This window comes from Dermacentor variabilis, chromosome 3, assembly GCF_050947875.1.
Source record: "Dermacentor variabilis isolate Ectoservices chromosome 3, ASM5094787v1, whole genome shotgun sequence".
Classification (NCBI taxonomy): Eukaryota; Metazoa; Arthropoda; class Arachnida; order Ixodida; family Ixodidae; genus Dermacentor; species Dermacentor variabilis.
This window is the reverse complement of record NC_134570.1, coordinates 130,945,555-130,959,063: the sequence shown is the minus strand read 5'-3', so window position 1 is coordinate 130,959,063 and position 13,509 is coordinate 130,945,555. Positions and strand designations below refer to the sequence as shown.

The 13,509-nt window shown below is 45.5% G+C and overlaps 1 protein-coding gene across 1 annotated transcript in view; it reads right to left on the bottom strand.

Annotated features, from left to right (window-relative positions):
* Positions 1-12,748, bottom strand: part of LOC142574757 (signal peptide peptidase-like 2A) — a 68,776-nt gene extending 56,028 nt beyond the window's left edge. Inside the window, exon 1 of the mRNA XM_075683774.1 lies at positions 12,689-12,748. Coding sequence (XP_075539889.1) covers positions 12,689-12,748 — 60 coding nt within the window. The remainder of the gene's footprint in view (positions 1-12,688) is intronic.
* Positions 12,749-13,509: the final 761 nt, after the last annotated feature.

Sequence of the window (13,509 nt, the reverse complement as noted above, 5' to 3'; positions counted from 1 at the left end):
AGGAGCTAGGTGAAGGGGACTGTCACTGAGCGGGGTGACACCCAGAGGGCTCGGTATTGTCTCCCTTCCTCTTCAGTCTGGTCACGGCCAAGCTGGGCAAAACATTGTTGGACATTGAGGGGTTTGAACAGACCTTGTATACCGATGATGTTACCCTATGGAGCACTGAGGGCAGCGACGGAGAGTTGAACGCTCTTATGTAGGAGGCTGTTAGGGTAACGGAACTCTGCCTCTGTTCAGCGGGCCTCAGATGCTCGTCGAGGAAATTGGAATTGCTCCTTTACCGTCTTTCCAGGCAAGGACGGTAACAGTATTAAGCCCAAGGGCTCGTAGCAAGGTAGTAGGCGTCATATCGTGTTCTTTGACAATAATGGTAACCGCATTCCTGAAGTAGGGTCGATCAGAGTCCTACGACTAACTATTCAAGATATGGTATCCAATGGCTTGATGATACAAAAAATAACTAGCGAAGTGGACAATGCTTTAATAATGTTTCGACGCATTGTCAATAGAAATAACGGCATGAGCGAGTAATGCGCCATGAGGCTCATTCATACTTTAGTTCTTTATCACATTGCTTATGTTGCGGCTATGCTCGATTGGAAGAAAACATGAGAAATACTTCGACACCACCATCCGTCGAGTCTTCGAGGTAGCAATGGGGCTACCGTTCAACGCATCCACCGAGCTCTTTTCGAATCTAGGAGTACACAATACCCTTGCTAAAATCGCCGATGCTCAGCGCACAGCGCAGGTAGCGCCAGAGCGGGCAGGAACATCCTGGTCACTCTGGAAATTTTCACTGAACGCGCAAAGGGTAACGGTCAGACATCTTAGCAAAGAAATCAGGGACGCGACTGTGTTTCGTCCCTTTCTTAGTAACGTCCACCTCGTCTTTAAACAAGGGAGAAGGCTCGCCCACGCTGGAGGCTCTTCTTGCCGAGGCTACGACGGACGCTGTCTTCATAGACGCCGTCCAGGTGGTCAGTCGCAAAGCTTTTTCGGTAGCCGTATTAGACGCCCACGAACTAGCCTGCAACGCACTCTGTTTACACCATGAATCCGGAGGTGGCCGAACAAATGACTATTGCACTCGCTCTGCAAGGTCCGCCGCGATCGCTAATCTATAGCGATTTTAGGGCAGCCACTCGTGCCTTTACTAGGGGAGTGGTTGATGCGAAGGTTTCCAAGTTACTAAAAGGTAGATCCATTAATCTCCACTCTATAGTTTGGTTCCCAGCCCATACAGGTGATTTCGCGGTAGGACAGCGGAACCTTAACGAATACGCTGTGGGGCCGCGCGAGGAGTTGCCAGCCGCGCTACCCCGCAGACCCCCTCTTCTGCTCCTAATGCCTTTAAAGATCAACTTCAGACATCAACTGAGCCCACCGAGCTATTTTATTTAGGAGGTAGAGAATTTTCTCTTTCAAACAAGGCACTTACCAGGGCGCAGTCAGTCACTCTCCCCTTGCTACAGACGAACTCGTACCACAATCCTTGGCGTATATGAGCCGAATCGACGCGTACTACAACAGATCAATTGAATACTACAATTCTGCACAGTGTGTTGGACATGTGAACTCGTGATACATGTTGTGGGGATGTGCGATGCAGGCCTTCTATCTGGAGGACAAAAACAAGGGGGACGACTATGTTAGGAGCAGCGAGCTACGAGACCTACACTGGGCTGTCCAGAAGGCCCGCGAAGCGGCGGAGAACATAGGGCTCCACGTCGAGACGTGGAAGGTGCCCTCTACACTTTGACGAACAGTCGGGTGTCCTTCAGGACCCTTTTGTGAAATAAAGTTTCACCACCACCATTACCACCCCGCAGAGAGTCAGTGGTAAAACGATGAAATTTTTCTACAGCCTTACATATAAAGAGATTGTGTACTGTACTATTAACTCATTACCTTCGCGTGATAAAGCTGACGGTGCGGAGCAGGTTCTAAAATGCCTGATCGACGCAACCGAGAAGTCCACGTTCACTATAGGAAATTCTACTAGAAACAAAATAATTCTCCAGGGTGGAATGAAGAATGTGAAAGGGCATATCGTCGTACGAAAGCTGCATGGGAGAGCCTTCTTGATTATCTGAGCCCCTTAAATGGAATTTACTAATTTTATGCTACATGTTCTAGAATGACAACTGCGAAAGCTAAGGGTAATTATAACGCTAATGCAAACACTTGCTTATATGACAGAAAAAAATAGGAAATCCCTACACACATTCAAGGGGCACAACAAGAAATCTTCTCTCAGCCACATTTTGAACTCACTTGTACTGAGCCCAGTGTAAGCTAAGACTAATCTTGATTGCATAGCACGCGGCTTCGCGTTGCAATTTCAGGCACAGTGCTTAGTTGGGTTCAGGATGCCGCCTCAGTGCAATGACTATCAAGACCTCAACTCATCGACACTTCTAGCTGTCGGTGGTTGTATGAGATAAGTAGATCCGGCTTATGACGATATCCGGAAATCTGTTAGCATGGTCAAATTCTAGACACCTAACTTTACGGCAGAGTTTCTACATATCGGGCTAAGAGAAACTTCGCGATTTGGGCCTTCGTAACCCTAGATTTTACAAAGACTCGTGAAAGCATAGAGTATAGCCGTTCACTGAATCAACTTGCTACCTTAAACCCTCCATTGTATATCGTTGCTTCCATCAGGGATTTTTGCACAGAACATTTTTCTGAAAAGATGGAAAGCACCCTCATCAGTGGTTCTTCAAAGACCAGAGATTTTCATCAGGGCTCAGTGCTTTCTCCACCATTGTTTAATATACTATTACAACATCCCACTTGAATCAGTATCTTGTCATAAATGCCTCAGAGTGCACATTACAAAATTTCCACTCGCACCTTCTTCCCTGAAAAAACAGTTATATGTCACCTACATTCAGCCTAATCTAGAGTATGCATCCTCAATATGGGACCCTCATCAATTAACATCAATTAACAGATTAGAAGCTGTGCAGAATTGGTCCGTTCGTTTTATTCTTAACAATTACCAGCACACAGCAAGCGTAACTAGCATCAAACTTGCCCTCAACATATCTCTCCTTTCCAAACGCAGAAAAATCGCTCGCCTTTATCTGTTCCATAAAATATACCACTTAATTCCTACACTGAAGTCACGCTTTATAGAACCAGCCTCTTTTATTTCTGCGCGCTTGGACCATCGTCATATGGTGAACATCCCGTTCCACAAAACGTCTACCTATGGTAATTCATTTCTTCCAAAATCATGCCAGGATTGGAATCACCTACCGGATCCATTAGTCTATATAACTAACACAGCTAACTTCCGTTAGGCCCTTACTAATATTAGCTAGTATGCCTTGATGTGAATCTATAACGAAGCAATTCCGTTTCCCCTTGATCAGTATTGTTTATAAGTTTTCTTTTTCGTTATCTACCTAATCTACAAACAGTGTATTTTGTATTATGCTTTATTTTCTATCATTCGGTGCTTATTGTCTCACTCTAACTTGTCCTATATACCATGTATTTATATTTAATCTGTATTACCGAAGTTTCCCGTTTTTCTTTGTATAATTATATTTTGTTACCGTAATATGCTTTTTTGTGTCGCTCTCGCGTTATTTTTACATTGTACCATGCATTGTCATCTGATTAGTATTCGTGTTTTCTTTTCTCCTTTGTCGCATACCTATCTCTATATATTAGCTCCTCCCCACTGTAATGCTTCATTGTAAGCCCTGAGGGTACTATAAATAAATAAAAATAAATAAATATTCCAATCATGCAGAATATCACGCTATGTGTCTACGCAGGCGACATTGCATTCTTTGCTTCCGCAAAAGATATTGACATGCTTTACTGAAAGTTGCAAGCGTATTTCAGTCTTCTTGTGGTCTGGCTGGATGACTTGAGCATGGTCTTTAACATTAACAAAAGTGCCTTTCTTGTATACCCTACGCATCGATCGGTCCCCTTGTCCCTTGGTTATCAGAATCGACTGATTCCGCAGGTAGACAATATAAGGCACCTGAGAATCGTTTGCGGCCCTGGTCGAGATTGGCAAGTTGACAAGAAAATGCAACAGGAAGCTTAGTATTCATGAATTTGGTTGTGTGTTGATATCGTGCTCTCCAAACTATAGGCTGCAACAATTTTTTTATGTTAGCGAGACGGGCCCTAGACTAGTGCATTGGTGTATTTTGCAAACTCTGTGCCGTATTTAAAAGCAAACACACCAGATTTAGCGTCGAGATTTCAGCTACTAACAGTAAGAACCTTTATTTTCCCGGGACCAGTTATCCGACGATGTTCGCAGAGCTAGCACTACTTTTTTATTCTGTAGGGCCAAAATACAAGCTTCATCAGACATGGTTCACGCAGAGCCTTTTAGCAAAAATAAACGTTAAGCTACGATCACTTCAACGTGTCACTTCAGTAAAAGGATGTAGTACGTGTAAATTTAATTACGTTTTTCAAGAGAATGCTAAGTTATTAGCCAAACACACTAGTCAGACCCTTGGATAAGAATATGGAAGATTTGCCCTGATACACGGTAGTGCCCATGGACGCCTCACCGAGAGATGAGAAGTAGGCGATAGGGATTTGCTCAGAAACACTGTGATGGAGCTTTGCTACCGTTCTTCAGGGTCTTTGTGAACGAATTCATGGCCATTTGCTCGGACCTATACAACATTCCCAAGAATGTGTAACACGTAATATTACTAGCATACTGCCTGTCAGTTCTCGCTCCAATAGAGAGCACAAAAACTAAACTATTGCACCGGTCGCTACACTTATTCATTCCACCTCATGGTAAAGAAATTCGACTATTGATGTTATATGCACACTGCGGACAAGCACCTAATGGAATTGCAGACAGCTTGACAAAGGCTGCACTTGTTGGGCCAGTAGATTCTTTTTATTATCCAACCCTTTTTATTACCCTGGTGACGGCAACATGATTTCGAAGACAAGTCCTAGAAAGAAAAAATGAGCCCCTCCTTGCTGCACCGGATTGAGGACATTTAGCGTCCCCCTTGGCATGACCGGTCATGTCTCTCTCGGTGATGCGAAGCTTCCGTTACCCTATTTGGATGTCGTTTACCGCAATTAAATATGTGGATGAGTAGGTATAACTTCCCGTCATTGAACATTTCTGCGTCATGTGCGGGTATAGAATCAGTGGACCATTTACTCCTCCATTGCCGAAAATGTAATTACGAAAAAAGACCTCCTTAGAGCAGCCCCTATCGCGTATTGACCTTCCTCTCTCGCTGATTAATATTTCATCTTTGGGTGCAACCACCCTTGATCGAATGGGAAAGGAAGTTTCTCAGACTGTGCATGAGGACGTAATCGCTACAAAGAGACTCTCATGTTGCACCTTTTACACATTATTAACATTAGCTAGCATTTTTTTCATAGTGTGGGAGCGTCGTCAAAAATTGGCATGGCCCCTTTTCGAAACGAAATAAAAGAAGTAGTTTGTGATCATAATTATTTAGATATAGGTAGTACTGACGAATAGGTTAACAGGAAACAAGGGATTAAAAATATTGTGACACTGTTAGGTCCATAGTGGGTTTACGCCTCGACACTATGTGGGGCATCCAACAGAGGTGAAGGAGGAAGATGACGTGCGGCTGGCTAGCTGAATCTCGACAGGCGCTCAGATGATCAAGGCCGTCGCGGCGTGTAATTTTACCTGGCTTGTCAATAAACGCCTTTCGTGGGCGTAACGATGTTTCCGTTGCTAACCATGCCCAATCCCCTCTCGTGGATCGTGTCATAAGTTGAAGGCGACGACATCAACAAAAATTTATTGCCATTCCTCCCTGCGAAGGTGGATGCCCAGCGAAGCTTAAACATTGTGATAAGAAATGTTAGAAACCACCGGTAGGTGGTTTTCCGACCACAAGCGGTTACACACACGACAAATAAAGTCGAGCACGCCGCTTACGGGCAGCCTTTCGGGGCGATCTTCGCTGCTGCTCGCCGCCCGCTTCTTAGCTTTCCTCTTGCTACGCCAGGTGTCAGCGCATGCCTTACTGGTTTGCTTTGCCTCCTCATAAAGGGCGCGGAAGTTTTGAGTCATGGACATTGAAAAATCTCGGGGAGCATAGGCATGTACAGCTCCGCTATGACAACAACATTATTTGAGCCGGGGAAGGAGAAAGGCGGCCTGCACCACGCCATCGCTGCGTCACTGTGGCGGCTGGCACGGCGAACCTCGGAAAGTTAGGTCACGGCTGTGTCAGCTGCTATTGCCCCAGCTAAGCGGGAATTGCGTCACGAGCGCCACTTTCTTCCCTGGTTCCTGGTAGGCCACGCTTCGAAGAAAAAGGAAATACAAAAAGAAAAGATCAAGCGTGCTGTCATGGCAATGATTTTGTTGATCCGTGAGGGGGAGACAGTCATCCCGCTTGTCGTCTGCTATGCGCTCGACGAGCGCACAATATTTTCGGCAGACGCAAGAGGTAACGAGCACGTGTTTGTTTCCTATTGTAATCTTTTTTGTTCTCGCGGCCGTTATTTTGAGCCTTTATTATGTAATAATTTTTGTGTGTGTGTGGTTGCTCACCTAATAGTTAGGTTCCAGCAGCCACATCTGTGTTTCTCGTAACTTTAACCTATTCCGTCCAAGACACACGAACCAGCACGCCATCACGGGCGACTATGTGTTTCGTGTTATGCTTTTTGTCGTACTTTAGTTTGCTGACATTTTTTTCAACAGGTGGCAGTACAGTAGTTTGTGTAAGAGCCGAGGCGTTTAGAGTATTGGTGTATAATACGCAGAGAAGGAATCGATAGGATCGCAGTCGTCGTAGGCATAAGCAACTTTGCAAGGCATGTAGAGAAGTTTTAAGAAAGAAAGAAAACGTTATAGAGACATAACCAAAATGATAGACTGATAAATATGTATAGATTATATGATTAACTCAAACAGACTAGGCAACCATTTGTCGCAGGCCCGTTCCAAAGGGTATGCCAATAATTCATCACCCCCAGCAGCGAAAGATAGCGCGTGAAGCTGCACTTCTCCATGTGGGAAAGGGCATTTCTGATTGTTTCGAACAAATCAAGCGACTACTTTGGCTAAAATGTCGTTACATTGTAATCAAAACAACCTTGAGTATTATCCCTGAGAAGTCTGAGTGGCGCCCACTGTTATGCGACCTCAGCCGGGGGACTACGCTGCCGCACCACACGCACGCTCGCTACATGAAGTCTGCTTGACGCGGTCGATTGGCTAGCCCTGCTACAGTTCTTGAAAAGTCGTGAGTCTTCAGGTTCGTAGTATGGTATGTATGGAATATTCCAGAATACTATTCCTTGCGTAATCGACCGCAGTCACCGTCGGAACACCGCTTAGTTCATATGGATTGCTCCTGGTGTCGTTTGCTTGACATCAGACAATATACGTACGTGTATGTGGGGTCGATTTTTTGTCAAGTCTGTTCCGTGCTTATGGAGCAGTCAAAATAGTTCGTCGGCCCTTTTTTGACTATGAACTGCAACATTTGACCTTCGGCTGCCATGTTTGCGCTGTAGTACAGCGTTCGCTTATGCCCAGCGCGCCCTACGGGCTCGTTCGCGCACTCTGCTGGCCAAGACACTTCAAGCTGGATGCGGCCCAGCGCTCTAAGCATATTACTAAAGACCCTCGATGCCATCCTCGAGAAACGAAGTGGTCACTGCAGTGGGTTAATGCATGCAGTGTTTTAGCGGCTCTTCAGGCAAATGCGTTATTTTTCTGCAGGGCATCATTACCGCAATATGTGCCATCGGGTAAGTAAGTGACGGACCAGCAGCTTAGAATGGACCAGCACGATGTAAGCCAAACCTGCCCAGAAAGCACGAATAAAGTGTGAAAACAGAAACTGCGCGACCCATTGTCAGAGCGTAAGTATTCCGGACATTTCGCGGCGCTGGCGCAGAAAGCAATGAATGCGTCGTCGTAGTACTGGAAGTCGACAGGCTTCCGCGACAGTTTGTACAGTTAGTGTGCTCCTTCAAATGGTGTTCGCGGCTAGTGATCTCTCTCCTTCGACCCCTTCACCCGTTCCCCAAGGTCTGCGGTACCAAACAGGACGTGTGTCTCGTTATTATGCCATGCTTTTCCTCGCTACTCTGTCTCTCTCTCTCTCTCTTTTGTGGATTTTGCACTTTACAATGCAAAGATTTTCCGCTTTTCATGAAAGAAGCAACTAATTTAAGAGAACAGTATATTATGATTTCATTGAACTTAGAGGGTTATTTATTTATTTATTTAGGTACCATAAAGGGCCCTGAAGGGCATTACATAGGGGGGGGGGGGGGTGGAGTGCAATACGAAATCATTGTGTCAAGTAGAGAACCACCTGAACAAACAAGAAAAAAAGAAAGATATGAGTTGGGTAAAAGAAAAACACTGTGGTAGAACGACACTTTCAGGATTTTATTCATATTTAAATCAAGCGCAACGAGAAAAATATTACACAGCTCTGAATGCGCATAAATGACAAGAACACTGAAATGGATTCCGGAATTGGTAAGCACCGTAGAATAATATGAAGGTTGAGTGATACATTTAAATGTGCACGAGCAAACAAGAAGATTATATAATTCTAAGAGACACATACAAACAAAAATTGCCGTTATTCATGGAGATGCTCCAGAAGTTCCCTTCGAAAACTAGTTGCATTAGTGCAAGCGACAATTCTTTCTGGTAACGTGTTCCATTCGCTTATGCATTTCACTATAGGTGAATATTGGTGTCTTAGTGTAGGAGCAAATATGGGTTGCACTTTGTGTTCATGATCCCGCCTGGATGAAATGTGATTTGCCGGATTAATGCGATTGGTTGCAAATGTTGACTCCCCGTAATATAAAGAATGAAAGAAGGTTAATCACGAATATCTGCGTCGGGTGTTCAGAGCGGAAATGTTGATGCTGCTTTTTAAGAATGATACGCTCGTGTAGGGTGAATATGAGAAAAGTATGAATCTTACCGCATTGTTCTGTAGTGACTCGATGCGGTTCTGCAATGTAATAGTACCTGGGTTCACTGCAATTCGGGAAAGTTGACCAAATTCGAATCGGAGCTCTCTCGTCTACATTTTGATTCGTACCGCCAACCACCCAACCTCAGAATTGTGGTGCTTATGAAATGTCTGGAACGTCTGCTTTTTTTTTCTGGTTTGTACCCACTGTCTACTGGTACATAATCGTTCCCTACATACCTGTAGCATAATAAAAGGGCCTACTAGCTATCTAACACATTGATCCTGTGTGACCTTTTTGTATATGTATATCTATCTGAGTGATCTGTGTGCATGTGTATGCATCTCATACTTGTTATCTGATGTATTAGAAGTCACTTTTTTCCTTCTTCGGCTGTACATTGAGTGCAGCTGCAATTTTTATATTATGTGCACTTTATTGTATACGTTATTGTATGCGTAAATGCGGTATGAACTGAACGGGGGCAGCGGCCCAGTCAGGCTGTTTCAGCCTTTAGTCTCGGTCTCCGCAGGAAATGCCCTGAAACAAAGTAATTTTTATATTTTTTTTTATTCTGAACAGCGAACAAAATTGTTGGACAAATAAGACGGCTACATAGTGTTGTGCTGCAGTGCTGACCTGCTCACGACAGTAGAGTTTGATTACTTGGACGACCACTCAACTCTGCCAATACACGTTAGTCTCCTACGCGTAGACTAAATATTTTCTTCTTTTTTTTTGCTCCTGCCATGAGTAACGGGCACAATTTAAAGGGGAGGTTCATTCACCAATGTCAATTAGTGGTACCACGAAACAAAGACAGGCAACAACGTTTGCTAAACATACTAACATGATCGATTTGAATATATTTTCTTTTGTATGCACGTCGCATATATCTGAAGCTAAGAGGAGAAAATTGAGAAATTTGGCTTTCCCGGTACACGGGAGGAGAGAGGGGAGGCAGGTAGGGAGAACCGAGTACGTAACTGGAGCTCTAAACAGGCGGGGACAAAGAAGGAGACGTGCACAAGCGTAATAAAATGTTCTGCGCGGCGCCAGCCAATGGGGCCTTGAACTAAGGGCTCCGCCCTACGAGGAAGTCACCCCACCTAATCAGAAATGGGGATGCGAGGGCAACCCTCCCCCACAATCATTACTGCCAGTTCCCTCCGAGGAGGGTTGGAACCAGCTTCCGACAAGAGCAGACAAGAAAACCCAACTGGCACTCGTCTCGTGGGCCCAAGACGTCGCCCCCACCTGGGAGCCACACTAGGCCTACCTGCCCTAACTTCCTACCCTGCAGTGGCAAATAAAGTTATTTCTCTCTCTCTCTCAATAGAAATAAATTTTTCTCTGTCTCCACGACAGCCTTCAACACAGGTTTCACTCAGTTATTTTTACAACGACATTGTTATGGGGAGTATATAAAAAGGACTTGTCTACAATATTTACACAGTGGCAGCGAGTAGCACCACATCAAGAAGATGGCGGGCCGGGGCACAGCTCGTGCTCTTTCTCGTCTGCTATGCAACGTCTTAGCGGCTATGCGCCAGCGTTTGTAAACGAAACGAGACGCCTTCTTCGTCCACAGGATACGTGGCTCGTAACGTTACCCTCCGGCGGCAAAAGCACCGAGTCGGTGCTGACGAAATGCGACGGCCCGGAAACGGTTCGTTGCGCACATGGTAGAGCAGTATCTGAGACATGATAGGGCTTCAGGCGGATGACATCATCATCATCATCATCATCAGCCTGGTTACGCCCACTGCAGGGCAAAGGCCTCTCCCATACTTCTCCAACAACCCCGGTGATGTACTAATTGTGGCCACGCCGTCCCTGCAAACTTCTTAATCTCATCCGCCCACCTAACTTTCTGCCGCCCCCTGCTACGCTTCCCTTCCCTTGGGATCCAGTCCGTAACCCTTAATGACCATCGGTTATCTTCCCTCCTCATTACATGTCCGGCCCATGCCCATTTCTTTTTCTTGATATCAACTAAGATGTCATTGACTCGCGTTTGTTCCCTCACCCAATCTGCTCTTTTCTTATCCCTTAACGTTACACCTATCATTCTTCTTTCCATAGCTCGTTGTGTCGTCCTCAATTTGAGTAGAACCCTTTTATTAAGCCTCCAGGTTTCTGCCCCGTAGGTGAGTACTCGTAAGACACAGCTATTATATACTTTTCTCTTGAGGGATAATGGCAACCTGCTGTTCATGATTTGGGAATGCCTGCCAAACGCACCCCAGCCCATTCTTATTCTTCTGATTATTTCCGTCTCATGATCCGGATCCGCCGTCACTACCTGCCCTAAGTAGATGTATTCCCTTACGACTTCCAGTGCCTCGCTGCCTATTGTAAATTGCTGTTCTCTCCCGAGACTGTTAAGCATTACTTTAGTTTTCTGCAGATTAATTTTTAGACCCACTCTTCTGCTTTGCCTCTCCAGGTCAGTGAGCGTGCATTGCAATTGGTCCCCTGAGTTACTAAGCAAGGCAATATCATCAGCGAATCGCAAGTTACTAAGGTATTCTCCATTAACTTTTATCCCCAATTCTTCCCAATCCAGGTCTCTGAATACCTCCTGTAAACACGCTCTGAATAGCATTGGAGATATCGTATCTCCCTGCCTGACGCCTTTCTTTATTGGGATTTTGTTGCTTGCTTTATGGAGGACTACGGTGGCTGTGGAGCCGCTATAGATATCTTCCAGTATTTTTACATATGGCTCATCTACACCCTGATTCCGTAATGCCTCCAAGACTGCTGAGGTTTCGACTGAATCAAACGCTTTCTCGTAATCAATGAAAGCTATTTATAAGGGTTGGTTATATTCTGCACGTTTCTCTATCACTTGATTGATAGTGTGAATATGGTCTATTGTTGAGTAGCCTTTACGGAATCCTGCCTGGTCCTTTGGTTGACAGAAGTCTAAGGTGTTCCTGATTCTATTTGCAATTACCTTAGTAAATACTTTGTAGGCAACGGACAGTAAGCTGATCGGTCTATAATTTTTCAAGTCTTTGGCGTCCCCGTTCTTATGGATTAGGATTATGTTAGCGTTCTTCCAAGATTCCGGTACGCTCGAGGTCATGAGGCATTGCGTATACAGGGTGGCCAGTTTCTCTAGAACAATCTGTCCACCATCCTTCAACAAATCTGCTGTTACCTGATCCTCCCCAGCTGCCTTCCCCCTTTGCATATCTCCTAAGGCTTTCTTTACTTCTTCCGGCGTTACCTTCGGGATTTCGGATTCCTCTAGACTATTTTCTCTTCCATTATCGTCGTGGATGCCACTGGTACTGTATAAATCTCTATAGAACTCCTCAGCCACTTGAACTATCTCATCCATATTAGTAATGATATTGCCGGCTTTGTCTCTTAACGCATACATCAGATTCTTGCCAATTCCTAGTTTCTTTATCACTGTTTTTAGGCTTCCTCCGTTCCTGAGAGCATGTTCGATTCTATCCATATTATACATGACATGCACGATGTCAGTGCGGGGTTGAGTCGATGGGGACGAAGACAGTGCAACGATTTCACGTGTTACGTCGGTCACTTGGGGGCACAACCGATATGGGCCGGTGTATGGGACCAGCAGCTTTTCAGAAAGCCCGACGCGGCGCTCTGGGGACAAACGGAGGATAAGGGACCCATGGGTAAATTGGCTAGTCTTGTGTTTGCAATTGTGCCGAAGCGAATTGCCGGTGCTCACCAAAGCGAGCACCGGAAACTTGACGTGCATGGTCAGCACGGGCAATGGCCTCTCGAGCATACTGGGTAGGTGGACACACGGAAGAAGGCACCAACGTGTCCATAGGCAACGTGTGATTTTGGCCGCAGAACAAAAAGAAAGGTGAATAACCAACGGTCTCAAGTCTTTACGTGTTATACGCGAATGTATCGAAGGGCAAGGCAGTGTGCCAATCCTGGTGGTTGGCGGACACATGCGTTGCCAGTATGTAGGTATTTTTCGGTTCAGTCGTTTCGTCAAGCCATTTAACTGTGGACGGTACGCTATAGTCAGTTTGTTTTGCGTCGAGCAAGACCATCAACTGTCCTCGATCACCTTCGCATGAAAGTGTCCGCCTAACTAGGTTAGGAGTTGCCAAGCTGTACCATGCTGGAGAATGACTTTGTGGAGTAAAGAGTCCACAATTTCGGTCGCGCAGCTGGCGGAAAGAGCACGTGTGATCGCGAATTACGTCACATAGACCGTAGCAATGGCGACATATCTGTTTCCTGAAACAGACAGAAGGGACGGGCCAAGTAAGTCGAGGCTGACGCGATGAAACGGCTCATATGGAACGCCGAGAGGCTGAAGATGGCCAGCAGGCGGGAGTGAGTGAGTGAGTGAGTGAGTAAGTGAGTGAGTGAAATAACTTTATTAGGTCCATAGAAGACGCAAGGGAGACTCCACGCCACCCAGCTAGTCCCGCCGTGGGAGTAGTGGCTTTTTCTTGCTCTGACAAAGGTCACAAGAGGCCACGTAACGACGCATTGAGGGAGACATGCCTGGCCAGTAGAATCGGCAGC